The sequence below is a fragment of the Tympanuchus pallidicinctus genome, unplaced genomic scaffold (genome assembly GCF_026119805.1).
Source record: "Tympanuchus pallidicinctus isolate F22 unplaced genomic scaffold, pur_lepc_1.0 scaffold16, whole genome shotgun sequence".
In the NCBI taxonomy this organism is placed as follows: domain Eukaryota; kingdom Metazoa; phylum Chordata; class Aves; order Galliformes; family Phasianidae; genus Tympanuchus; species Tympanuchus pallidicinctus.
Genome location: NW_026294679.1, coordinates 558,210 through 583,971, shown reverse-complemented (window position 1 = coordinate 583,971; position 25,762 = coordinate 558,210). Strand labels below are relative to the sequence as shown.

The following is a 25,762-nucleotide window of genomic DNA, read 5'->3' as shown; positions in this document are numbered from 1 at the left end:
AGCCCCCTGCGCGCAGCCCAGCCGGACCCACAGCCCGCCCCACAGCCAGACAGCAGCCCCAAAGCTGCCACTCGCTCCCAGCGCCTCAGAGCACAGGTACCTGTGAATGATGTGCTGGCTGCGCAGGTAGTCCAGCGCCAGGGCCATCTCACAGAGGTACAGCCTGACCGTCTCCTCCGTGAACTGCACGTTCTGCTGCAGGTGGTAGCGCAGGTCCCCGCCGAGCAGCAGGTCCACCACCATGAACATGTCCTCCTCGTCCTGGAAGGAGTACCTGCGGGGAGTGGCAGTCAGCAGAGCTCCCTGTGACTGCACAGCACTGCTGACAATCTGCCTGCGTCCCCACGACGAGCATACGGAGGCCGCGGTGTCGCCTCTCTTTAATTAAGTGGGCACCATTCACGAGGCCATCACGATGCTTTTGCTGTCCTAAGCGGCACTTCCACGCTGAGGCGGCTGCCCCTGGTAACTCCTGCCTTCCCAGCACCATCCTTCACCAAAACCCCACAGAATGCCATAGAACCACTCAGCAAGCAACGCGCGCAGACAGGCACAGGGGCTGGGCTTTGGGGCTGCCCTTCCAGACCAGAAAACCACAGAGCAAATATGAGTGTTTCAATTCCTACCTGCTATTCTGCCTCGGTTCACCTGAGGCACGCTGTTCCCTGCTTCAGACATCCCATAACAAACCACAGAACCATAGAATGGTTTGAGTTGGAAGGGACCTTCCAAGGCCACCTGGTCCAACTCCCCTGCACTCAGCAGGGACACCCACAGCTCCTTCTGGTGCTCAGAGCCCCGTCCAGCCTGATGTCCCACAGCACCCATCCCGTACCAAACTCCGCACTGCCAGCTCCCTGGCACACAGCCCAGGGGCTTTGCTCACAGTCATCTCAGAGCCACTGCGGATTTTCAGTTGTGAAAAGCACGACACAACCATACCTAAAATATCCCTGCATATCCTGAAAATAGATTAGAAAATGCAAGTGCTGGTTTAACCATAAAAACAGAGAAGTAGATTTGTATTTACGGTAGAGTAAAACGCCTCTCTATTTGCAGAGGATCCCGGAGGAGAGTGACAGCAGTGAGGATACACTACAAATAAGGTCCCATTGTTATATTTGGCCACAGTGTTTCTAAGGAGAGAGCGTGTGGGGTTGTATAATGCTTATGAATCACACACTTCTCATCCTGAATGTGTGCTTATTCCAAATGCAGGAGCTGGGAAAATATGCATCAGCATGTCTGCTCACAGATTTCATTACCTGTTGGAAAATGTATCTGCCGTTGTTGAAGTGCCAACAGCCAATGGGGTGGAAATGCTGCCCCCAGGACCCAGTTACACTCCCTGACCCCACTGCAGCTGCTGCCTCTACCAGGGCTGTCCTCTGAAGGCACAGAGCATGCACAGCACCGAGCAGCCCCAGGCACAGCACCAGTAAGCACGGCCACCTACATTTCAGCAACAAGAGACCAGCCTCCTTCCTCCTCAGCCTGTCACCTCTGCTCTGTGGGACCACAAGTGGTTCCCTCGCCTTGTATAGACGCCACTCTTCTTGGCTGCTACATCCTCACTCAAAGCCAAGCAGCAACCTTCAGATATAATGGACCACTTTTTAGATTTGGAAATGAATTTACGTTGTGCAAGATTCAGTGAGATAGCTGAGCTCTAAAGGGAACGCTGCACTCAGCAGCAAACTGCTGCAGTTCTGTTTTGCCATCAGCTGCTCTCCAGCCAAAGGCCACACATGTGGCAATCTGCAGAGATCACAGCACTTCTCAGGAACAGATCACAGAAAACAGCTGCATTCCAAAGCACTCAGTACTAATTCAGGGCCTCATTAAAAAGAACAGCTCTCCTCACATCAGGCTGGGAGCTACCAACACGCGTTCACTGCCATGGTCACACAGCACACGTGGCACACCGGCACTGCAGCTCAACTGCTTGCGCCTCGGCCTGCAGCAGTGTGTGCGAGGAGCCTCTGAAGGAGAACCAACACAACGGGTTCGATGAAACCAGACCGACTGCTGGAAAATGCTTGCGATGTAACACTTGGATGTCTTCTGTGCGTGTGCTCCCTGAAAGCGCTTCATCCTGCTGCACAGCTCCGCAGTACCTCCCCATGGGGCTGTGTGCAGAGCACCTGGGGCAGAACGCAGCCCTGCAGCACGGGGAGGGGCAGGGGAGGGCAGGGGAGGGCAGGGGGAAGGGCAGAAGCCACTCACCAGAGGTTCACCAGGAACACGTGCTCAATCTCCTGCAGGATCTCCAGCTCCCGGAACACATTGCGGACCTCGTCCCTCTCGATGCACTGCTGCTTGTTCATGTACTTCATGGCATACATCTTCTCAGTGTCTCTCTTCTGCACAATGCACACCTGCAGCAGAAGGAAAAGATTTAGTAAAATGTTCCCTACCCTCTTCTGCTGCTTGACATGTGAGACCAGCTCTCCAGGAGGGGAAGCTCACACACGCTGAGTGTGCATTGCCAGCAGATTGAGTTTAACCTATTTCAGATATGGCTGTACTCAGAAAGGTCAAACGATCCATTTTGCTTCAGCTGAAAGCGATTAAAATGTAAATAGGTTAAAAATGAGGAAAACAACCACCACTGTGCCCAGCACTGGGCCACGCTCCATGTCCCTGCACAGCGCAGAGCTACCAAGCACAGAGTGGGGCCCACTGCCCCCCCAGAGCATCCTCAGTGCTGCTCCCGTATCTCTGGCTGATGACGACACTAATTATCAAGGCAGGTATTCTGAAATGAACTAATGAGTATCCTGCAGCTGGTACCATTATGTCTGTCCTCTCTTCATTACCAGACTGCAGTGAGCTGCATACGTTTTCTTTGAAAAAAGAAGTCTGGCAGTTTGCTCCTACAGCCTTCACTGGAACACCACAGCAAGACCCAACCAAAGGTGACCTCCAGCTGCTGGAGCCACAGCACCCACTGCCCCTCATAGCATCCAACGGATCCCACAGCACCCACTGCCCCTCATAGCATCCAACGGATCCCACAGCACCCACTGCCCCTCATAGCATCCAACAGATCCCACAGCACCCACTGCCCCTCATTGCATCCAACAGATCCCACAGCACCCACTGCCCCTCATTGCATCCAACAGATCCCACAGCACCCACTGCCCCTCATAGCATCCAACAGATCCCACAGCACCCACTGCCCCTCATTGCATCCAACGGATCCCACAGCACCCACTGCCCCTCATAGCATCCAACAGATCCCACAGCACCCACTGCCCCTCATTGCATCCAACGGATCCCACAGCACCCACTGCCCCTCATAACATCTAACATCCCACAGCACCCGCAGCACCCCATGGATCCCACATCATCTAACAGGTCCTGCAGCATCCCACAGCATCCCTGGATGGAGGAAAGGTCACAGGGAGATCTGAGCTCTTTCATACTTCCAAAATGCTCCCATTAATAACAATTTGCAAGTGTTAATGGTACATAATGTAATATCACTGAGGACACATTACAGCAGAAGATGACAAAATAATAGGAGGTTATCGTTAGCCTGCTACAAACATCCTAATTAGCAACACGATGAAATTACGGGGATTATTTTGCAGTTGCCATTGCAATGACTGCACAAGCAGAGAACCACGGATGTACACAGCTCTGTGCTGAGGGCACGCTCTGGGCTGGCTCCTACCGGGGGGCAGCAGGGGTCTGTCTGGGGACACCAGCAGCTGCAGGGAGACATGGCACAGACAGATGGTACAGACAGACACACGGCACAGACAGACACACGGCACAGACAGACACACGGCACAGACAGACACACGGCACAGACAGACACACGGCACAGACAGCACAGACAAGGGCTGAAACTTGCTGCCTGCATCTTGAATGTGAGCAGGGAGCTGCCTGCTGCGACGCACAGCACCAGCACGATCCGACTGCTGCCTCGAGCTGACAGTAATAAGCCAAGGGAAAGTAACTGCACCCTGTAACTTCCTTCAGCAGCAAAGACCCAATGATACCCCCTTAGGACATGGGCATCACTACACAGCTTATCTAAAAACAAGTCCACGAGTAACAGTAATTCAGATACCAAACGATGCTATTTTCTGATTTGTTTCACATTAAGGCTAGAAAAACATCAATTTCTAAATCTTTGTCATTAGTTCTGGTTTAGATTTTGACTTTTCCATCCTTCCACATACTGCTTTTCACATTTCTGTCATTTGCTCTCTGTTTCTCTGCAGGAAAAATGGACATCTAGCATAACAAATGAGAACACAATGGCAGGTTCTCTTGCTGTGTAACAGCAAGTGGTGTTCTGAAACAGAAGAGCATCACCTACGTGCAAAGTAACTCCACTTTCAAGTACTATACAAACTTTTCATCTGTTTTCTAGGGAAGAAACAAAACACACGAGGGTCAAAGGAACGTTCCTCCCCTCACCAGGCAGCACTGCTCTGGTGCAGCTCCACAGGAGCACAGCACAGCTCTGTTCTGGTGCAGCTCCACACCTCTGTGCAGCCCTGCAGTGCTGTGCAGCTCTCTGCGCCCTGCTGTCCCCCATCACAACACAAGGACCAGTGCTGCTCCTGCCCTCTCCATCCATGTCGCTTAGGTCCTCCATGACCAGCAGGAACCCTCCCTAAAATGTCTGTGGCTGCAGGAGCACAGCCCATGCACCGACAGGTGAGTGCCCAGCACACATCTTTACCTCTCTGCTCTGCCCCTGTGGAAGCAGGGAACACCTACAGGGTAACAAGCCTGAGAGGTTTTAAAATAAATCTGGATCCATTTTTCAAGCAGATCTACAATGTAAAGCAACACAAGAAAGAAAAAGAAGAGATGACCGCGTCCTCGTGCTGCACAATGTGGTCCCTCCCTGCACAAAGGACATTTTCTGTGGCTAAGTACAGCCGTCAGGAAAAATTGTATGTAATGCTGCCAGATCCACGCTGCAGAAGGCAGGCATCAGCTGGCAGTATATTGCTCAAGACATGGCACATAAAAGATTTAATCGACTCCCAGATACCCTGAGCATTCAGCAGCTGCCAAATGGTTTGTATACAGCTGCCTTTGCTTTTATTGCATTAAAGGCACAAAGGAGCTGGAACTTGCATTTGCTATTCAGGACATGAGATGAGCATTTAACATCTCCCATTTCGACCTCACTTAATGGGGCCACATACAATGACAACAGAAATTGTCACTGGAGCCGAAGTTGGTCTTCATCTGAGCCTGGACTGGCTGCTGCACCCAGCAGCCGAGCTACGGCAGGCATTCACAGCAGTGCAAAGGGTCACTGACCCACATGATGCATAAAAAAAACAAAAAAAAGAGAGGAAAACTGACCCTTGGCTTTGAAATCCTCAGCTTAAGGTAGGCATTGCCCTTAAAGCACGCAGCACGTGAAAGCATCTAAACGTGGATGTCTGTAAAGGCATCAGAGCCCTCTGGGTCTTCTCAAGATGCCCATCACTGCTGCTCCCCGCACCGCTGCCCTGCCGCTGTTACCGCAGCGTGTCCTGCAGCCTTCATTGCCACAGCATTTCTCCCACTGCTGAGCAGACAGCAAAGCCACGTGTTTCAAGTTTCAAAACAAGAGACCCTCAGAAGAGCAGAGTCCCTGCAGCTGCTGCTGCGGGTCCTGGGGATGGCTGGGCTGCTGCAAGTGCACGGCGTGCCGCCCCCTGCAGCGCCCAGCGAGCTGCGCCTGCCCACGGTGTCAGCTGGCACGGAACTACAGCACAGTCACTGGGGCTTCGTGGTGCCCGGGGGACACGAGGTGCTATTTTTTGCAGGAAGGCTTCTGTCCTTGCCGCTCTTATTTCGGGATATTTTCCCTGATCCTCTGCATTTTTGCTGCTCTGCACATTTTCAGTTCAACTTGCTACCTTTTATGCAGCCAGGCTTTAGAAAGTCAATTTCTTTCCTGCTGACTCCGAGCGAACCCAGTGGCTGAAATCTTCACTTGGATGAAAAGTCATCTAGTCATTTAATAGTGTGTCCTGACTTACCTCAAGCTAATTATAATGGAATATCACAATTTGTCTGTGGGCTCCAATAAAAGCAAGCACTTTGCATGCCGGGCACTCTTCGTGAAGCAGATAAGCACTTGAGATTGCTTGCTCTTGGCTACACAAAGATTATTTTTTCTTCTGCTGATGCACATGTCAAATTAAGGCACTCGTGAACCCGTCCCCTGCAAGACATCACTGCCACATCTGATGCCCACAGCTGGGTCCAAGATATCTTCCTTCTGCTTTGGGCATGGGAGCAGTACGTTATCTTCTAGAGCCTCTCCACGGGCTTCTGTCCTTGAAGGACCAGAAAACGCTCTATAAACTTCTCCCAGAAATGTTGCTGGACTCAGCTAAGGGCCGTCAGGAATTTTCCTGGATTTTGTTTATTTTGTCTTCAGAGTCAACGCTCGGCACCAGCAAACTGCACACTCTCATCAAACATCCTAATCCCACGTGAAAGTGAACCACAGGAGGACACTGCTCTAGCCTGTAAAACACTTATTCAGAGTGGTTACACCTGACCCAAATACAGTGATTTATACTTCAGTTTTCGCTGACTTCCCCTGGGGATTATGTCTGGGCTCCTAGACACACAAAATATCCTATTAGATATTCAGAAGTTAAGAAAATCCTTATATTTCCCACTCTGCAGGGATGAGAAGTGCTGCAATTACACGTGGGCATTCTGGACATGGGCGGCGATCCACCCCCAGGGCTCTGCTGACCCCAGCTGCACCTCCAAGCACTCAGCGCCTGCAGCTGCAGGCTTCTGCTCTCAGAAATGATGCCAACCTGACAAAGTCATTAGGAAACAACACAAGCAAAAGCACCACTAGAATTTGGTTCTTCAACCAGCCAAGAAAATACCAGCAAGCTGCAGGAGCTCCCCAGAAAGCAACACCCTCAATGCAGACCCTCCCTGTCACATCGCTCCAAGGCACAGACAGACGTCCTCTCACAATGACTGCAGGCAGTAAATGCCATCAGCACAGATCTTCCAGTTCACGGCCTTCCAACCTATCGCATTCCAGCGCAGGAATCCATCGTATGGTCATGCCAATGGACAGACCTTCCAGCACCTGGTCATCCTAATATACAGGCCCCAAAGCCCCAGGCCACCGTGCATCTCGTGGCTGTCAGGGACTTGCTCCTCTGCAGATCCTGCCTCCTCCATGCTGCTTTAGCGTGGCTCTACACCAATAACTGAAATCATAACGTTGTCAATTATATTTTAAAAATGAAAGTCAAATTTCAGCTGATATCAGGAAAGTAATAGCAAGGGATGTCATCATTTTGAAAGGAAACCAAAGACGGCTGACGTGGTCACAGCATCACAGTTGCACAGTAGGCAGCAACAGTTACTCTGTTATTTCAAACCAATTTTCATATCCATTTCGTATTATGATGGCACTGATCGTAATTGAAATACAGTCTTTGTCTGGTAATTAACATCTGTGCAAGAACTGTAATTAAAAGATAATGTTAATTTGCACTACACTTTGAATAAATGTTAAGGATAAAACCTCCAATCAAATGCTATTTTGGCATGGTAAGATAACAAAGCCTAGAGCTGCCTTCGAGGTGTATTTGCAGTGATACATCTAAAGCACCAAGCACACAAACCACGGCAAGCAGCAGGGCAGAGCAGTGCTGGAAGCACGGGGCCGTGGCACTGCTGCCCAGAGCTGCGGATGCCCCATCCTTGGGTTAACCAAGGCCACAGGTGGGCCCTGGGCAGCCCGAGCTGGTGGGGAGCACCCAGCCCACAGCAGGGGGCTGTAAGGGCCCCCCCAGCAAAGCTCTGCTGCACTTTCAATGCTAAGCCTGCACCCACTTCCCACAGGCTGCTCAGCACCGCAGCCCGCGTCCAGCTGGGAAGGAGCGCAGGATGCAGGCCTGCCCTCAGCACCAGCCCTGCGCCGGGTACACGTGGGGCTCCAGCCCTGGGCTGTGGATGTCTCGGGGTCCCGAGCAGCCGGCAATGGGGCTGCAGGGCCTCCTGGTGCCCAGAGAGGAGCGAAGGGACAGAATAACAAATGGACGGCAAGAATACCTGATGGATGGCAGGACAGCGGTGTTACCTCAGGTGCAACTGGCAGGGCAGCATGGGGAGCAGAGAGTCATGCAGGCTGCAGAAGGAACACGATACACACAGCAGTGACACCGGCTGATCCAAGGAGAAAGGCTGGGGGGAGCTGAGCCACACTGACCCCGGGGAGGTGCTGCTCAGGGTGGGCTCCTCGGGCTGGAGGGGCTGAGATGTGGCCAGGTTGGGTGCTGCCATGATACTGTCTGGTCCAGAATGCAAACAGACTTGAGAACAACAAAGAGCCCTCACTGCTTTCATTATGCAGCTAATTTATCTGGAATTTCATTCTGGGAACAGTTGTGACAATAGTGTCTCTGGCAGTGTTTTACCCGACCATTATCTCCAGCACACAAAGCCCCACTGAACAGAATGGGACACCTGCAGCCGTGATCACAGAGGCAGTCTGCACAGCAACCTCCTGCACAGTGCAGAGCTGACAACACAGCTCCAACTGCAGCACAACCCTCACTGCACAGTGACACAACCAAAGCGACACCACCATCCCATCGCTGTGCCCTGGCCTGGCTCAGGAGGAGCCACAGCTCATTGCTGCTGCTGCACTCACAGTGGGACTCGGTGCTTGCAGACAGGGACACATGGCACTGACGGGTCCTCTTGCTGCACTCAGATGCTGCCTGTGAACCCCCATGTTTTCAGGCCAGCCTGCAGCAGGAGAGCTGAGCTCCCCAGCAAGGACCGGGCAGCCCTTGGGCTGGTGACAGCTTCAGCCAGCTGGGGCCGCGTTACAGTGACATCTCAGCAATAGCAGTGTGTTGATAACACAGCCTCCTCTGCACAGGCAAAGGTCAAAATCAGAACAGGTTTACTCGGGTATAAGAGAAGTTAAGAGGTATGAACTTGCAGCGAGTGGAAAAAGCCAATGATCCCCAGAGACATGCTGTAAGCACAGGGCCAGCAGCTTGACATGTCTGCTCCCACGTCCTCACCCCAAGAGCTCGTTTTATTTTCTATTCCAAACACCACGTTTTATTCCCGAAGATCTTTTTCACAGAGCCTTACAATTTTGCTCTTTCCCTGCTGAAAGTTATGCTTTATCACCAGATGGAGGAAGGACCGGTGTGCCACAGCGCCATAAATCATTAAAAGCTCTTTAATTCAATACCGCTGTTTGCTCCAGCCAAGCTGTAGCGGTAGCTGATGAAACTTTTATTCACAGCAAGCCTGCCGATGCTTTCAGGTCATGTCAACACTCCCATGAAAAATCCCTCCCTCAGTTGCTTATGATAGAGATGAAAACCCCGTCTGACCTAAAATAAAGAGCACCGTGCACAACGTGAGCCTCAGAGCTCATGCCCCACACTGCCGACTTCAGCTTGTGCCTGTGTTCGTACCTTGTGCAAGGCTGCAGAACTGATGCACACCACCTCGGAGCAGGGCCAGCCCTCCGTGTGCCAGGGAAAGGAACTCACGAGGCTAGGAAAGCTGGGCAAGTGCTCAAAGCTGCATAATTATTTTCTTTCCAAATGACTCTTATTCCTATATTGCCACCTACATAAATCACATCTGAACTAACACAGCCAGCACATAAAAACACCTCAGGAAAAGCTCTCCTGGCCGGCTCCTGTACTGAGCAAGTCGGGAGTGGATGTTTTCCATCTGCAGCTACCATGGGATTTCTTCCAGGTTCCCTCTAAGGCTTCACAGAGAGGCACTGCAGATGTTACCCACAAGCTATGAATCCTATGATTAAAAGCAATTTTAGATGGCTCAGATTAGGCGCTTCCTTTTCACGTTACGCTGAGGAAATAACATCCAGTCAGATATTACACAGATGTCTCTATAATCGAGTTTGGGGTATGAGTGATTATCTATTCACAGCCTCTTAGGGACGTGAACCCAAACATACCAGGAAAAGCTAAGGACACGACAGCACATAAACCAAGGAACCAGAAAAGAAAAAGCTGCACTTGCTTTTTTGTTTTGCCTTTTTTACCCACCTCTCCCCTCCTGCACAGCAGCTCTGTGGTCTCACTGATACAAATCACTGATATCCCAGAACGTGGTGCCTTTACAGAACACTGAAGCAGCGCGTGGGCAGCCTCTGCTCACAGCCTCCAGCACAACCCTTGGTGCAGCACGGTGTGGCCCTGCAGGCACTTCCCTGGGAGTCTCACAGCAGATGGGAGCTGTGCTTCCCACTGCCGTGATGGGGAGGAGGACCCTGGGGAGCCTGCTTTGGAGTCGTCCTTCAGAAACCTGACAGGCTCCAGCGCTTTGTACAGCTTTCACCGCGCTCATCTCCCTGCTGGGATTTGCTGGTTCTGATTTTATTTCAAGAACAACGGTGAAAAGTCACATCAACCTGCAGAAAAACCCCTGAAGACAGTGAGACTCGTCTTCTTTCTGCCTTTTGGCTGTGTCCATCCTGGAGCCATCGTTCACTGCAGGATGGAGCAACCCATGGATTCCAGTGGAGATCAGGGCTCCTGTCTGCGAATCAACTCTGAATAACATGTGAAAAGTACATCCTCTGTGGTCAGCGTGCATTCTGCGTCCAGCTTTGTATTTGGAACCATCTTTCATTACGGCCATAATTAGATCTGTGATGTTTATGTGCCAGTCGAAGAGGTAGACATGATTTTTTTTAGTTACACATTCGATAAAATCTGGGAGCAGACAGAAATCTAATTACTCCCAACGAAGAACGGAGGGCTTTATTTAATCCCTGAACATAAACTGATGAAGATGCTATTCCTGATCCCAAGGCACAAACACTCCCTGCGCTGTCTCAGAACCCTCCCACTCTCCTTGCAGAGACGCAGCGGGCAGCAGCTCTGTGCCATGCTGTGCCATGGGCCGTGTGCCGGCAGCACCGCGCTGTGCCAGGGCTGCACGCACGGGACGAGCTTCCCAGCCAAGCAGGCAGAGCTCGTGCCCCAGGTGCGGACTCTCAGGAGGGAGCTAATGAAACGTGCAGCCAGGCGCTCAGCGTGGCGCTGGCAGGAGCTGACTGCATTGTGCTGATGAGTTTATCACTGGATTCTTACAGAGCCCTGGTAGACATTGCCCCCCACAACGCTCCTCCCACACCAGCAGGCACGTGGGATCACACGGAGCTGCTCGAGCTGCCATGCTGCAGATGCTGGCACCTGCAAGGCCAGCAAACTGGGAGAGATTTCCAGTAGGAGGGGGTCAAAGCTCACCTCAGTTCATTAAAACCAGCCAACGTGCCAGTGCTGTATGAAAACCTCCCAAATTTTGACTCTGGGTGTCGGGTCTGCCAGCTGGTAGCCAGAAATCACAGGGCGTTCAATCAAGCGCTGCCTGACAGCACACAGCTCCACACACACACTGCATGCTGCTCCGAGCAGGAATTCTTCCATCAAGTGCAGGTCTGGAGCCAGCAAGTTGGCAGGACAGACATTCGGGCAGGTTACAGCCCCATCTGTTCAGAGCTGCTTTACACTATGGCATTAAAACCCCCACTACCTCTGCCTTGTGAAAAAGGAACAGCCCAAACCAAGAGCTCGCAGGACCCGACCAGGCACAGCGCCTATCTACTGCAGCTTCCCATTAGGCACTTAGTGGAGCTTTTTTAACTAGTGGAGATTTGTGCTTCCACTAATTAATCCTGCCGAGTTATTCGCCTTCCCTCAGTGCCCATCGCATCCCCCAGCTGCCTGCTGAGCACCCTGCACAGCCCTGCTGGCAGCAGCACAGAGCCCAGCTGTGCGCCCTGGCTGCAGCAGCACGCAGCAGCTCTGCCAGCACAACCTCACAGATCAGCAGCAGTGAGCACCGAGCTCCCAGCGTCCTCTGAACGGCACCCAGCAGGACTGCAGCTGCTGAGAACAGGCTGGGTGCTCTTTGGTCCTCAGCACGGGCTGTTAAACTGCACAACCTGCTGAAGGTGTTCTATAAGCATTTGGGGTACTTTAAAAACACTTTTTAGGTCAGAAGTAGTACCATAACACAATAATCTTATTGCTTGTCTGCGAGGGAATGGTAACAACCACAGATTCTTGGATCCTGTATGCAAGCTGTAACTAAGTGGTGAAAGCAGTGCTCACTTTTTGTTCTTGTTTTTTGAGACTTCATGTCTATACCGTGCAGGTGTACACTGAAGAAGGTAGAAATCCTGACCAGACAGGAAAATACATCCTTCACCAGAACTGTGACATGTCAACAACAATAAAACTGTACAGAACATGAGAAAAGCACACTTACACTTATGAAAACCAGAGCACAGTTTAGATCTTGGTCCAGAGAAGGAAATCTCATGTTTGTGTGGAAACGGATATCCAATGGATATCTGCCTGTCTCGTATCCATCACTGCCCTCCAGTACAACCCAGTTTCACAGCTCTGGGAAACAGAAAAAAAACATCTTTACTTTCCAGTTTCTGCTCTGTAACAGTGAAGTGGGATCTTTTACAGCATCACTGCTGCTGTGAGCTGGAACTGACAACACAGGGACAAGGACCCACCGGACCTGCAGAGCAAGAACACAGAAGGCACGCAGATGCTGAGGGTCCCCAAACACATTCTCTTTCAGTGCATCTCCAGACCAATCTGCATGGTCCTCCTGGAAGCCAGGAAAACCAGTGCCAAATTCCTAAAATACTGGAAAATAGACAAGAGAACTGGAGGAATCAAAGCACACCGTGGGGAAAATGCCTTCTGGGGGTACAGGCTGGGAGAAGCTCCTGCCCTGGGCGCAGCTCCTGCTGCACCTCCTGCCCTGCGCTGCAGAGCTCCGACTGCAGCAGCGTTACCTGCAATCTGCCTTCACAAGGACAGCTCTTACTTTCTTATGTTACACTTCGACACAGGGAGAATCTCAGTCACTGTCACTGGTCTGTGGGCAGACCCCACAGTCACCACTGTGAAAACAGAACAGAACTGTACCCACTGCAGCTTCTCTATGTCTGCACCGTTACTGTGAGAAACAGATCTGTTTCTCAGCGGTGCTCACACTTACATGGGAGTCTGTGAATGTCAGACTGCTCGGAGCTCTGGCCAACCCACCAGGAGGAACACAGCACCAGAAGCAGGGAGCAAGCCTCGCTCCACAGCCACTGCTGCACTGCGGCGCTGCCTAGATAACAAGGAGAGGACACCCCATAGCCCTCAGGGTGAATACAGACATTTACTTTAATGAACTACTACAAAAGAAATAAGGGAATATTTGCTGTATCATGCTAACACATTCAACATTTCCTAAGAGCAGCAGTACTGTTAAGTATTGCTTTTGACAAGGAGTGGTTCGTAGCTGGACTGTCCAACCACCGGTGTAACATAAGCTGCCGCTTCTAGGACTTGCAGATGATCTGGACATCCAATTTAGCTTCAGCTTAATTGCTGCCAAATCCTGCATCTGATGCTGAAACATCCCCTGCTCTCGGTACAATGAATGGGCGTGTGGGGGTGGGCTGCATGACGGCTTGTCAGAACACAGAGGAGATCCAAATGCTCACCATATTTAAGCCAATGAGAGATTTATAATTAACACAAAAAAACAGGGCACTGGTTTTTTTCACTTTAAAACAAGACCATTTAAAGTTGGCCATGTTAGACAGCAGCCTGCATGCAGCTTAGACTGGAGCTTAGAATCGGACGGGCAGAAGAATTTACTACTGAGAGAAGTCCCAGGTAGGAGCCAGAATTTAACCAGGAATAGTTATTACAGCACTGACACACAGATGGAGCTGGCATGCTGCAGCCACCACGAGGGCTGAGCTGGTGGGAACTGCACACCTCTTGAGCTGCCCAGCTGTGTCACACAGCTGCTCCAAGCATCAGGGACACGGCTGCTGCACACAGCCCTGACTCAGGTTTTTCCATAGAAGAGCTCTGCTATGAGCTGCATTACAGTGCAGACTCATGCTGCTAGGGATCCGGTCTGCTAGCCTAGCTTCATGAATTAAACATCTGTGGAGAAGATGAGGACATGTGGCTTTTTCATACTTGCTCCCATTGACTTGGAACTGTTGTCCACTTTCAGACAGATTTCACGGAGGGAGGGCCGTCCTGAAATACTGCATCTCCTCTCAGCTCTGTGAACAGCAACGAGAGTGCAAAACACAGAGCCAGCAGGAGAGGAGGGCTCCATCAGCCATTAACCCATGCTATTGGGCACCAGGGCATTTTCATGAATTCAGCATACCAAGTCAGGGCTTGCTGCTTTGTCTCAATACAGACAGGCTTTGTTCTGGCAGCAAGACGCTCACTCCTCCCCAGCGCTACAGCATTTTGATGAGAAATGACAAGAGAAGAAGGTGACAAAACTGCAGGAGAGGCATAAGCAGGCACCTTCCCCAACAACTCTGGGACCCACACTTAACATGCCTAACAAGTGCTGGGGAGTGAGCCTGATGAAAGCATCTCAGGGCTTACACTGCACCCACCAAGGAGACAGACGAGCTCATGCACAAACTTCAGTCTTGGCTGCGCACACGACCTGTGGTACATTGCCCAGCCACCCGAGCCCAGAAGGCAGCATCAGCGCAGCACACTCTGCCTCTGCCCTTCATTGCTTTGGGGTGGGAAGCAAAGAGGAAGGTGTGGGAGCAGACACGCACTTGCAAACGAGCAGAGCGAGTCACAAGTACTGCCCTAGAAAAGTCATCCTCACCTCATTAAGAAGCTTCAGCAAAATAGGCAGGACACTTCCCTGAGACATGATGTAATGAATCAGCGGACAAATGGGAGCGAGCTCAGGGTCAGACCCTACCTGAGAACAGGCACAGTGCTTGAGTGCCATGATTTACAACCAGTATCACACTTCCACCAAGCAAGCAGCAAACAGAACTGTGTGGAGAATCAGCTCCCAGCACCTGCAGCTGGCACAGCTCAGCTGGGCACAGGCCAGGGGCACACAGCTGGGCACAGCACTGTGCTGAGGTGGCTCTGCCAGTCCCCAGCCCCACTGCTGGTGGCAGGGTCGGTCCCTCCTCCATCCCACCCAGGAATGCCGGGGGCTGGAACAAACCAAGCCAAGTGGCTTCTAAAGCCAGTGTTAACAAGGCACTGGGCAGCACCGGGGACAAAAGGGGGCAGCTCCTACTGAGAATCACCATCCTGCGAAGGCTGATCTTTCTGACACCCCAGACACGTCCTCGGTGAGGTAAGCCAGCATGTCCCAGACTCATTTCAGATGACATTACTGTTCATTTCCTCACGCAGAATCACTTGACAGCGTTTTCTGCTCTGTAATTTTACTCCCACTGCTCTTGACCAGAGATACTGACCCCAAGGCACATTTCAGCTTTCAGTTCTTTGCCGTCCTCTCTCCCTTCAGTCCCATAGGAAGGTCACCACAGCTGTGCTCTGCAGCACCTCATGCACCATTCCAGGTCATGAGGGAGCAGAGGCCGAAGTCCCATCCCTGCTGCAGCCCTTCATGCTGGAGCTCATGCAGATCCCTCGCCAGAGACCCCCACACCCCACCCGAGACTCAGTGTAATGCCACCGGATGGGGCCTGGTCTGCTCTGGAGGCGCTGAGAGAGCAGGGTGGGCTGCACACCACCAGTCCTCCATAAGGGCAATGGAGCCACTGCAACACAGCCCTTGTGCCTGGCACAGCCCAGCACTGCTGGGCGCAGCACAGCACCACCAGCCTGGTGGCACCGCAGGGCCAGCACACGGCGCTGACACAGGGCCTGCAGGGCACACAGCCTGGGGTGACCTCAGCCTCGTGCCTGTCCCGTGCAGGCAGAGAAACAAAAGGGCCAAACCTGCAGTGCTTTAAAACCAAAGGATCGTGTTTCTAGTTTTTCTTTTAGAGAAGGAAAACTCAACATTTGTAAAGCTGTGAAAAAAATACAAAGGATAAAGTTTGCGTTGATATCAAAGAGGTATTCGGCTGAGAACAGAGTCTAAGGGAACGCTGTTGACAGGGTATCTATGGGACGGGCACGGGTGACCTTTGGAAGGCAGAGGAAAGCTTCCAAAGCGCAGCTCTGAGCTGCATGAGCCCCACGAGGAGCAGTGGCAGCTCTGAGCTGTGCCAACTGCAATGGGGATCGGCAGCACAGCAAAATACTGCTCTGCACATAACACCAGCACCCTTGGACTCCCTTCCATCTGTAGGTTGATTGGCTTCACGGCCCTTCGTTCCATCCTGAGCAGGTCAGATGCAGTGGGAACGCAGTGCCAAAGCAGGCAGGGGCACGGCGGGCGGTGGGAGGGCTGAGCCCTGGGGCAGGGGCTCCACCACACCATCAGACCTCGTGCCCCCATCGCCGCTCCTCCCCACGGGATCCCCAGCCAACCCCTGACTTCAAAAGCAAAGATGGATATGCTTGGATGTCCTCACAGCACTGAAGTGAAAATCATGCATTTCCCATAACCTCAGCTCTTTAATCCTTGGCAAAAAAAAGAAAAGAAAAAGCAGCCGATTCAGAGTATGTATGGAAGCTCAGATAAAAGGAAACCTTCGGGAGAATGATCTGCCGTTCTGCCTCCTGGCTCGAACTGAAAAGACTTAACCCAGGAAAGGTCAGCTTCTCAAAGGGAGATGTCAAGGCTCCTACCATGCAACTGATGCCAGGCTTCCAAGCCTCTCGACAAGCCGCCCAGCACTCACTCTGAGTTTCCCATTAGCACAGCAGCTCCTAACTCGGACCCAGTGCTGAAATGCCCCCCAGGCTGCTGCTCCTCCAGTCACTGCCCAGCAGAACTGCAGCAGGCTGCCCCGTGCCAGAAGTAGGGCTGCGCCACAGGACAGACACAGCACTCCTATTAAACAACTGCAAATTAAATAATACGATCCCTGATACGCATGGAAAGTATTAGAAATTTGACAGTTTGAGCAAGGAATTGAGCACGACCTTTAGTTGATTAATAGTATCTTAATGACGATTAAGATCTTCTGTAGGATACAAAAAGGGGCTGTTTTCTGCAGGCAGCTCAAAAAACAGTCTCCGCAAAGGCAATTTCTGAGCTCCCTTTTGCTTCACCTGCTGCTTCCAAATAACAGCTCTCATATAGGTAGTTCCACATTTTCCATCATTAAATGCGTTCTAAATGACTTTGTGAATGTAAAAAGCTTTTCACAGTATCAAAGGAAATTTATCATATTGACATAATTATCCAGAAAGATGACAGATGAATCATTTCAGCATTTTGTTGAAATGATATACAGTTCTGATGGCTGAAAGACTGCGATGGTGTAAACTTCATCTTTCTTTAACATAAACAGAAACCAAAGCCGCCATGATTGTCTCTTCAAAGTCAGGAAGACCCTGCCCTGAGACACAAACATTTCTCCTCCTTTTCTCATTCTCAGTACAAGTAATTCTCCAGCACACGCAGTGCTGCTGCACACCAGAACAACTCCCTTCTCTGCTGAAAATTCACATCTGGAAGGATGAGTCGCCTCACATGACCTCAAAAGAAGCATTCCCTGCTATTTTTTAGTCAGGTTTTGGTTTATTATAGAATCATAGAATCACAAGGTTGGAAACGACCTACAAGATCATCCAGTCCAACCGTCTCCTCATCCCCATTGCCACCACCAGCACTGAACCACATCACGCAGCACGTCGTCCAGACGCCTCTTGAACACTGCAGGGACGGCGACTCCACCACCTCCCTGGGCAGCCATTGTAGCGCCTGACCACTGAGAGAAAAAGTTCTTCCTTATGTCTAATCTAAACCTCCTCTGGTACAACTTGCAGCCATTACCCCGTGTGCTGCTCGTTGCCTGGGAGAAGAGGCCAAATCCTTCCTCACCACAGCCTCCCTTCAGGAGGTTGCAGAGTGCAGTGAGGTCTCCCCTGAGCTCCTCTTCTCCGCACTGAACAATCCCAGTTCAGTTTTTTGTCCTAGGCAACGAGCAGAAGTCATAACACTGACATTTCCTGCTGCTGTCAGAAGCACCTGCTGTCTGCCTTACACCTACAGCACCATGCAAATGAAGGACCTCATTCTCCACGGTCCCCCTAACCTCACAAATCTACATAACTCTCCTTTTAGCTTTTGCCTCCTTGATCAAGAGTTATGAGCGCAAATGTGGGCGACTGTTTAAAACCCACCCTCTCCCTGACTTGCACTGCACTCGGCATAACATTTTCCTCAGCCCTCCTCCCGTGGGATTCACAAGCAAGGCAGGCAGGGCTCGGTGTGGGCAGACCTGCCCCGCGCACGCCAGAACGATGCAACAGATACCTCCATTAACCGGGGCCGCGACAAAACATCTTCATTAGCAAGCAGTGCTACCAACAGTGCTACTGCTCACACGTCTGCTCTCCCAGCTCCAAGCAGAGCTGGACGGCACCTCATCAGGACTGTGGGCGCACTCTGAACTTCTACTGGTTCTCAACACTACCAGGACTCCACAGATTTTAAGTATTTTAACAGAAGTTTTGAGCCATCGGTAAAAACGTGGGCTCTCTGCCAAAACACATCTCATAGACCTCCTGAGCTTCTGCCTGCGTGGGTCCCAAGCAGCCAGGCTCAGGGTAGGACAGGCTGCTCACGCGCGCTGCTCGCTGTGCCACTGCCGTGCGGAGCAGTCAGCAGCACGGCCCAGCTCCTGGGCCCCTGCCCTCACTGATCAGAGACAGACAGGGAGAAGCCAGCCCAGATGACCAGAAGGAAACGAGGACATAAAGTCTTCTTCTGATGATTCAACTTGAGTTTCAGATTATTTCAGCAGTGCAGGGAGATACCAAGGCTCTTGCACTCACCTTTAAGCTACTTTGTGCTATTTTACAAGTTTAATATTCCATGTTTTGCCCATCTTCAAAGGTGCATTTCCTTGACCCAGTGTTAGTCAGACCTAGCACAAAGCCCACACTACGTAGCCATGGCATGAGGTGATTAGGACAACCAAACTCAGCAACTGTCTGAATTGCTCCCATGGCTCCTGTCCAGTCTCTTGGGTGCAGGTGTCTCATCTAAACAGAAGGGCACAGCTACTGCTGGGACACAGTAGAATGCAGGTGACAAAATAACTGTGAAACAGTAACAGCACAATGAAGTCCCATAGGTGCATACTGAGCTTTCATCTTTCTCTTCAAATAAGCAGTGTAAAATGCTGTGATAAAAGCAGCAAACACAGTCAGTGAAAGAGGGAACGAAAAAGGAATATAAACCAGCAAATCAAACTAATTGACTTCCCAAGCTATCCAGCTCTTTGATCATCCTCTCCCACCTTCTCCCACATACTTGGCAAAAAGAACCTTATTTAAAAAAAAAAAAAAATCAACAAAAGCTCTTAGGCAGAATTCATTTCTGAGTGGGAGAGCTGCCCGAGGCCGCAGAGACCTGACTGCACCGCTCCCAGCCCCTCCTGCCCTACTGCCTGCTCTCACTAACAACAAACCTCCTCAGGAAACAGAAAACATCACAAATACCTGCCATAAGATGGTCAGAACTGCGCGGTATTGTAAAATACAGCTGTTCCCCAAGATGCCAAGGGTTAAAGCACCGCCTCATGGCAACAAACTACTTTCCTGAAGGCATTTTTCCTGTGTTTTAATTCAGCAGCCACCATCCCACAATAAAAATAATTAATTTCAGCACCAATACTGTTCCAATACGCTGTAAGTACTCAGCAGCAATTACCCGATGAAATGCCGGAGGAACGTCAGAGCTGAGTGTCCAAGCCTACCTTGCCAAAGCTTCCCTTCCCAATCGCCCGGAGAATCTGGAAGTGGTCAAAGTTCACTACAAGATAAAGAAAAAAAGAATTTAAATTTGTAAGTGCTTTATTGCAAAGAGCTCGTACTGAAAAATAAAGTGGGGAGCGTTGGTTGAGCTGTACTAAAAATCACCACCTTGGCTCACATGGAAGATGCAGAGCACTGCTTGCTTTTCTTCCAGTGGTCTGTTTTCACCTGCTTGAAGTTGCTAACAAACACCCTGTGCCAGTTTGCTAAGCAAAGCCACGGCAGTGTGGAAGGGTCTCACAGAAGCACCACAAACAGGCGTGAGCTCAGAAAGGACAGGGCCAGGACATCAGCACAGAGGCAGCTCTCGCTCCCCTCCTTTCCCCTGCTCCCCACGTCCCTGCTGTGCACATTCAGTGGGTGCTTTATTTGTGCTTTCCGAAGGACAACAATTAGCAGATGGCACTGACTTCCTCACGTGCAAATCCACCTGCACCAGATCTGCTGCTTGCTCCATAGCTGCAGTGAGGAGCCACGACAGGAAGGAGCAGGCAGACGTAACCCTTCAGTTACTGCCTTTGTCAGCAATTTGCAAACAAAGCCGCTTCCTCTAACCTGTTGCTGTGATCTGATCGAATGCTGGTCTTAAATACATAAAAAATGCCTATTTGTACCAACGGTGAGGCAACTCCCAGTGCAGTATGACCAGAGAGCCTTGCAGACAAATGAAGGAAGAAATACGGCCACAAAAGCCCATACAATGGGCACAGCACCAGTCCTGTGCACAAACTGCCTCCTCATTCCCCGACGCCGGTGCCCCCCGTGATCCTGCCCTGCCAGCCCACCCAGCACCCCATGAGACCCTGCCCTGGTGAAGGACCTCCGCTCCACCACCTCCCCCTCCAGGAGTGCTGCAGGGTGGGACAGGGAGGCAGCAGCTGCGGGGCTTCCAGCAGGAATGACACACGGATGGGAAGAGCGCGCTGAACAGAGAGCAGGGCAAAAATCACATAGGAGGAGTGGGAGCAAAGGATTCACCATAAATATGCAGAGTCCCACTCCCATACCTCCATAAATGCACATCTGTCATCTCTGAGGATGAATCAAAAGCCTACACATGCCTGCGGAGTTCCTATTATCCTTTTCTGCTCGGCTTATATCCAAAATATTGTTATTGTCACTTCTGCGGGACATTTTCTGCAGAAGAACTCTGACGATTTTGCCAAACGAAATGGAAAACAGCACATTGGCCGCTGCCTACACAGCCCCCCGCCGGCAGCTCCACCGAGGGCAGCGTGGGAGGCGCCCAGCGGCGGGGCCGCCCCATCCTTCCCGCAGCGCCCGGCACACAGAAGCCATCTCCCCACCTCTGCCACCCTCGGCGACGAGCAGCTGCCCCAGCAGGGCTCGGCGATGTGGGCAGGGGCAGCGGGGGGCAGAGCGGGGGCTGCAGCCACACAGCACCGCACCGAGGCTCCCCACCACCCCAGCAGCAAAGAAACGCACAGCCAGGCCTCAACCTGCTAGCGGCACAGTGCTGAAATCCAGCCTCCTAGCATGCAGTGCTGAAGCACCGTGGGCAACAGATCCCACACGCAAGCAAATCCATGAATTGAACCAAGAAATACTCAGAGGAAAACCGAGCCGAGCGATCATGCACCAGTGCTCGTGTTGCTTGAGCCCGGCAGGACAGCCTGACAATTCTTCAAAACACTGTTTGAATGCTCGTGTAGAAGAGCGTTTTGCTTAAAAAACAAACCCCAACTGTCCTTTCCACGTATCCATGACTACAGCTGATCCAGATTAAGCTCCGGTTGGTAGTCAAGGAATAAATCAAGGTGCTGACATTTACCAGGCCCCTGGGCCTGCCAGCAAACATGACCCCGTGAATAAATGTAAGACAGCTCTGTCCACCTCAAGTGCACGTGTTCCAGTCCCGTTATTTTCTTCAGGAATTAGCAAGCAATCCCGGTCAGTAAAAAAGCAAACCTCAACATTTGAGGGAGGAAGGCACAGGAGCAGCACGTTGCAAATGTTTGTGAGATTGTTGCTGTTTATTCCGTATTTCTTTACGAAATACCCCAAAGTACGACAAGACAAAAAGCACCGTCAAACTCCACACTCAGCAGAGGCCGTGTGCAGGCCAACATCAGGGCCTGGTGCCCTTCCTGGGAAAGCAATGACTGCAGCCTGCAGACCTGCACCCAGCGCCTCATGTCTGAGGAAAACAGAAAATCACCATCACGTCTTCAGGACAGAGGCAACCCGTCACTGCTTATCTGCATATTCTCCAGCTTCAACAGTGAAACTGGGGAAGACTGAGCCCCAAGAATGACTCTCAACAGTGCTAGAGACCTCACACTGCATGCAGACACGGCTTTCTTTTAACAGCAAAGCTGCAGGACCAGCGCAGCACTATTAACTTTCTCTGTCAATGCATTTCTATATGTTGGCATAATTCATAGTGTTTGTCTACCTATTACATTACTGCAACCTAGCTCTGGGAGAAAACACCACAGGAATTGATGCAGAAACATTAACACATGGCCACAGGAACCACAAAACTTGCTGCCACGGCATGCCAAGAGCTTCAGCCCACAGCCAGGAGCTCACATTGGCTCCACATCCTACAGCAGAGGGAAGGGCCCTGCAGACAGAGGGCAGCAAGGGGTGCTGCAGAGAGGTGGGGATGTCCTGAGAGCCACTGGGGGGTCAGCAGATGTTGGGCTGGGGCAGATCTCAGGGCGAGGGCTACAGGCAGGCGGGGAAGGAACATGAAGACCTGTAAGGAAGGCAAACACCTCAGTGCAAATGGAGGCCCACGGGAAGCTCCCAAATGGAAGGTAAGTCTGCTGAGAGGGGTGGACAGAGAAGCAGGACCGCAGGAGGGATGGGGCTTGGTATGAAAAGCTCTCAAAATGGAGAATAAAACTGGAAAGATCAGGAAAACCAAAAGTAGGGATTGAGGTCAGATGTGCCTGAAACACAGAGGGGTTTGGCGGGGAGAGGGCTGTGCAGTGCAGTGCAGCAGGGAACAGTGCCAGCTCCACAGCTGCAGCAGCTCCATGGGGGCTGCACGGCACAAAGCTCACGGCAGGGCATGCGGGGCTGCTTCACTTATCCACATCCATAGAGGAGATTACATGGGGGAGAAAGATGGAAATCTGAATAGTGGCTGTCAGGAAACCCAAGGGAGCATTAACTACCCAGGAATTCAGGGAACACTGGTAGATAATGAAAGAAATTAAAGGTATAATACAAGCCCAGTGCTAGAAATGAAAGTGTTTAGAAACTGAGGATTCAAACATACCATTAGGAAGCAGCTCTGAAATCATGTAAAACCAATAAATCACTGCATGATGAAAAATGAGTCCCTGACTCTGTAAGGAATCAAATATACCATACAAACCAACTGCAAAGATACCTCAGAGAGACTGGATTGCTGACATTGGCCACGAATCCTTCCTAATTAATGAAAAAATACTGTTTACATTCACTAGGATGCTTCCCAAATGTGTGCCAGTGTTTTACATTCATCTGCTTCTGCACCAACAAGTTCAGGAGGCACTGGAGACAGCTGTAACAGTGCAGCACCTTCTCTGTGGCATCCTCCATCTCCAGCAGTGTTAATGCTGCTGGATTAATTAACATGCTTGATGACAATAACCCCGAGAGGTAACCTGACTGTTCCTTAGCACCCAGCCGAGCTCCCTGTGGGTGCAGAGGGCTGGATGAGCTCCTGGTGATGCTGGCCAGAAGCAGAGCCCACAGCACATGTTCCCTGCACACGCGGTGCCAGGCCGAGCTGCACAGCACTGATGGCACCCCCAGCCCTGCAGCACAGCACAGCACATCCCCAAGGCCTGCAGCACTCACTGCTGTGCCCAGTACACAGCGAAATGAGCAACCAGCGCCTGGGGCCAACACAAAAGACGTTCTGTTTCTTAGTGCTCAGACATGAAAGTCACTGCAGAAGTCACTGCCTCTCAGCAAATCTCTTGCTGATCCTGGTAACTGGCCTGTGCTACACTGATATGGCTCACCTCACAGCTTCCAAGCAACACCAACTCAAGACTGTCCTTAGATGCTGCCCCCCAAAGGAAGGGAAAACTGGATTCATCTGTTACCCATGTAAGCGTGGCGTGATGAGTTGGGCTGCCTCAAACCAGCCGGGAGGCAGCAAGGAGCATCCCATGCAGGGCTGTGCCTGGGGATGCTCTGCACTCAGGAGCATCCCATGCAGGGCTGTGCCTGGGGATGCTCTGCACTCATTGCTCTCTCTGGGTTTGCTCCACACCTGCTGAGTTCTGCTTCCAAACCCGAGCCTTCAGAGGCCTTCCCCTATGTTCCCCTACCACACCACTGACAGCACAACTAAGGAGAGCTCCTGATGGCTGTGTAGAGGCACTTCCTCCAGGCAGGCAGTGTGCAAGGGAAAATTCAATGATTTCTAAATGCTGCTTAGCGCATTTCTACAGCTTGCATCTGAAGTGCTATTTTCTCTGTTGGATGCTGCTGAGGATATGCACTTGTCTGTGTATTAAACACACTATTTCAGATCTACATACAGAGTAACTATTCTTAAAGATGATGATCGCAGCAACAAAGCCAACACTAACCACTCACTTGGAAGAGAAGAGTGCTGCTTCTACCATGAGAGCTGGTTGCATGCGTGGCCAAAGAAAGGATGGACGGGGCCATTGAGCTGGCTGTGTTCCTGCTGCTGCTGGGTGCTGAGCTGCTGCCAAGCTCACTGGGCAGCTGTCACCCTGACAGTGCACCAAGGCTGCAGGAGGGCAGAGCTGATGCCACTTGATCATCACTGTCATATCTGGGCTGAAGGACTCTAGAGACCTGTCAGGCACAACAGGAGCTTTTACTCCAGCTCCTTGGATGCGTCATTGCAACAAACCTGAAATCTGTTTCCTGGGGCAGATGCACATTTCATGCTGAAGGACATCCAGGCTTGGATGCATGAGGACACTGAAAGGGAAGGCTGATGTGGCAGAGAGAACAACTGCCTTCACAGCCGCAGCTCTGGGAGGCCTCCGTGAGCATGAGACAGAGCGAGCTGGACCTGTGGGGACGAGCCGCTCTGCTCTGAGGCACTGCCCTGGCCTGGTGTGAGTCAGGACAGGAGGAGGATGGAGCAGGGGTTGCAGTGCTGCAGCTCTGATGCGCTCCTTCCCACACAGCTGCTGTCAGCACCGGCCGGTGCTGCAGGGTAATCACTGCTTCTTGCTCCACAGCACCAGTAATTATTTTTCTTCATCTCTCCCTGCTATTTCTCCCAGAATAGAACAAAAGGATCAGGAAGGTTATTTGAGCCATTTAATCCCAGGGCGGTGCCATTATAATTACCAAGTTTGGATGTTCCAGCCACAAAGGGAAAAGAGAAGGAACAAAACATCTCTCTGCACACCCCTGCACACCCTGCTCCCCATATGCCTCTGCTGGCACCCATCGCCTCCAGACCCCACTGCCCACCACGTCCATCCGCTGGCCTCCCTACAAGCCCAGATGGGGCAGAGAGAAAACCTCCTCACCACTCGCCTTTCCCTTTCTGTCTGTGCAGTTTCTGTGCAGTCAGTGCCAGCCTGCAGGGCTGCACATGGGGCACGAGGGGCCCCCAGCACACATCCAGCCCTGGGTGAACGCCACAGCCATGGTGAAAGCTGCCACTGAAATGCACGCAGCCCTCCTTCATCGAGGGCTCTGCATTTTGCACTGCAAAACAAATCTAACTAAAATCCAGCTCGATCTCCACATTTTGTCTAATGGGCAGATTGGATGCAGCCTCCAGCCCAGGAAATTGTGCTTCAAGTAACTAAAATTGATTTATCAAAAAGGAATGGCTTTGTAGCACATTTACAGCAATACAACACCAGCAATAAGCATCTGCTGTATGTTACTTAACGCTTCTGCAACATATGCTGTAAAAGACAAACGGACGGATGGCTGTGGGTGCCTCACACTGTGCTCAGTGCTGAGCTGCACCTCTGACCCTCACTAAGACCAAGCAGTTTTAGATAAATTTATTCCAACAGAAATTCAAACCTGCCTACACCACAGCACTGAATCCCCTT

The 25,762-nt window shown here is 51.4% G+C and overlaps 1 protein-coding gene across 4 annotated transcripts in view; it reads right to left on the bottom strand.

The window, feature by feature from the left end:
* Positions 1–25,762, bottom strand: part of STK32C (serine/threonine kinase 32C) — a 57,988-nt gene that overhangs the window by 6,111 nt on the left and 26,115 nt on the right. For 3 of the 4 annotated variants that reach the window (XR_008205072.1, XM_052677063.1, XM_052677061.1), the window contains exons 2-4: positions 19,679–19,734; positions 2,227–2,378; positions 101–274 (exon numbers count right to left, since the gene is read on the bottom strand). Coding sequence is in view for 3 of the 4 variants with exons in the window: in XM_052677063.1 (XP_052533023.1) it covers positions 101–274; positions 2,227–2,378; positions 19,679–19,734 (382 nt within the window). In the remaining variant the exon portion in view is untranslated. The remainder of the gene's footprint in view (positions 1–100; positions 275–2,226; positions 2,379–19,678; positions 19,735–25,762) is intronic. The other variant, XM_052677062.1, reaches the window with a different exon arrangement.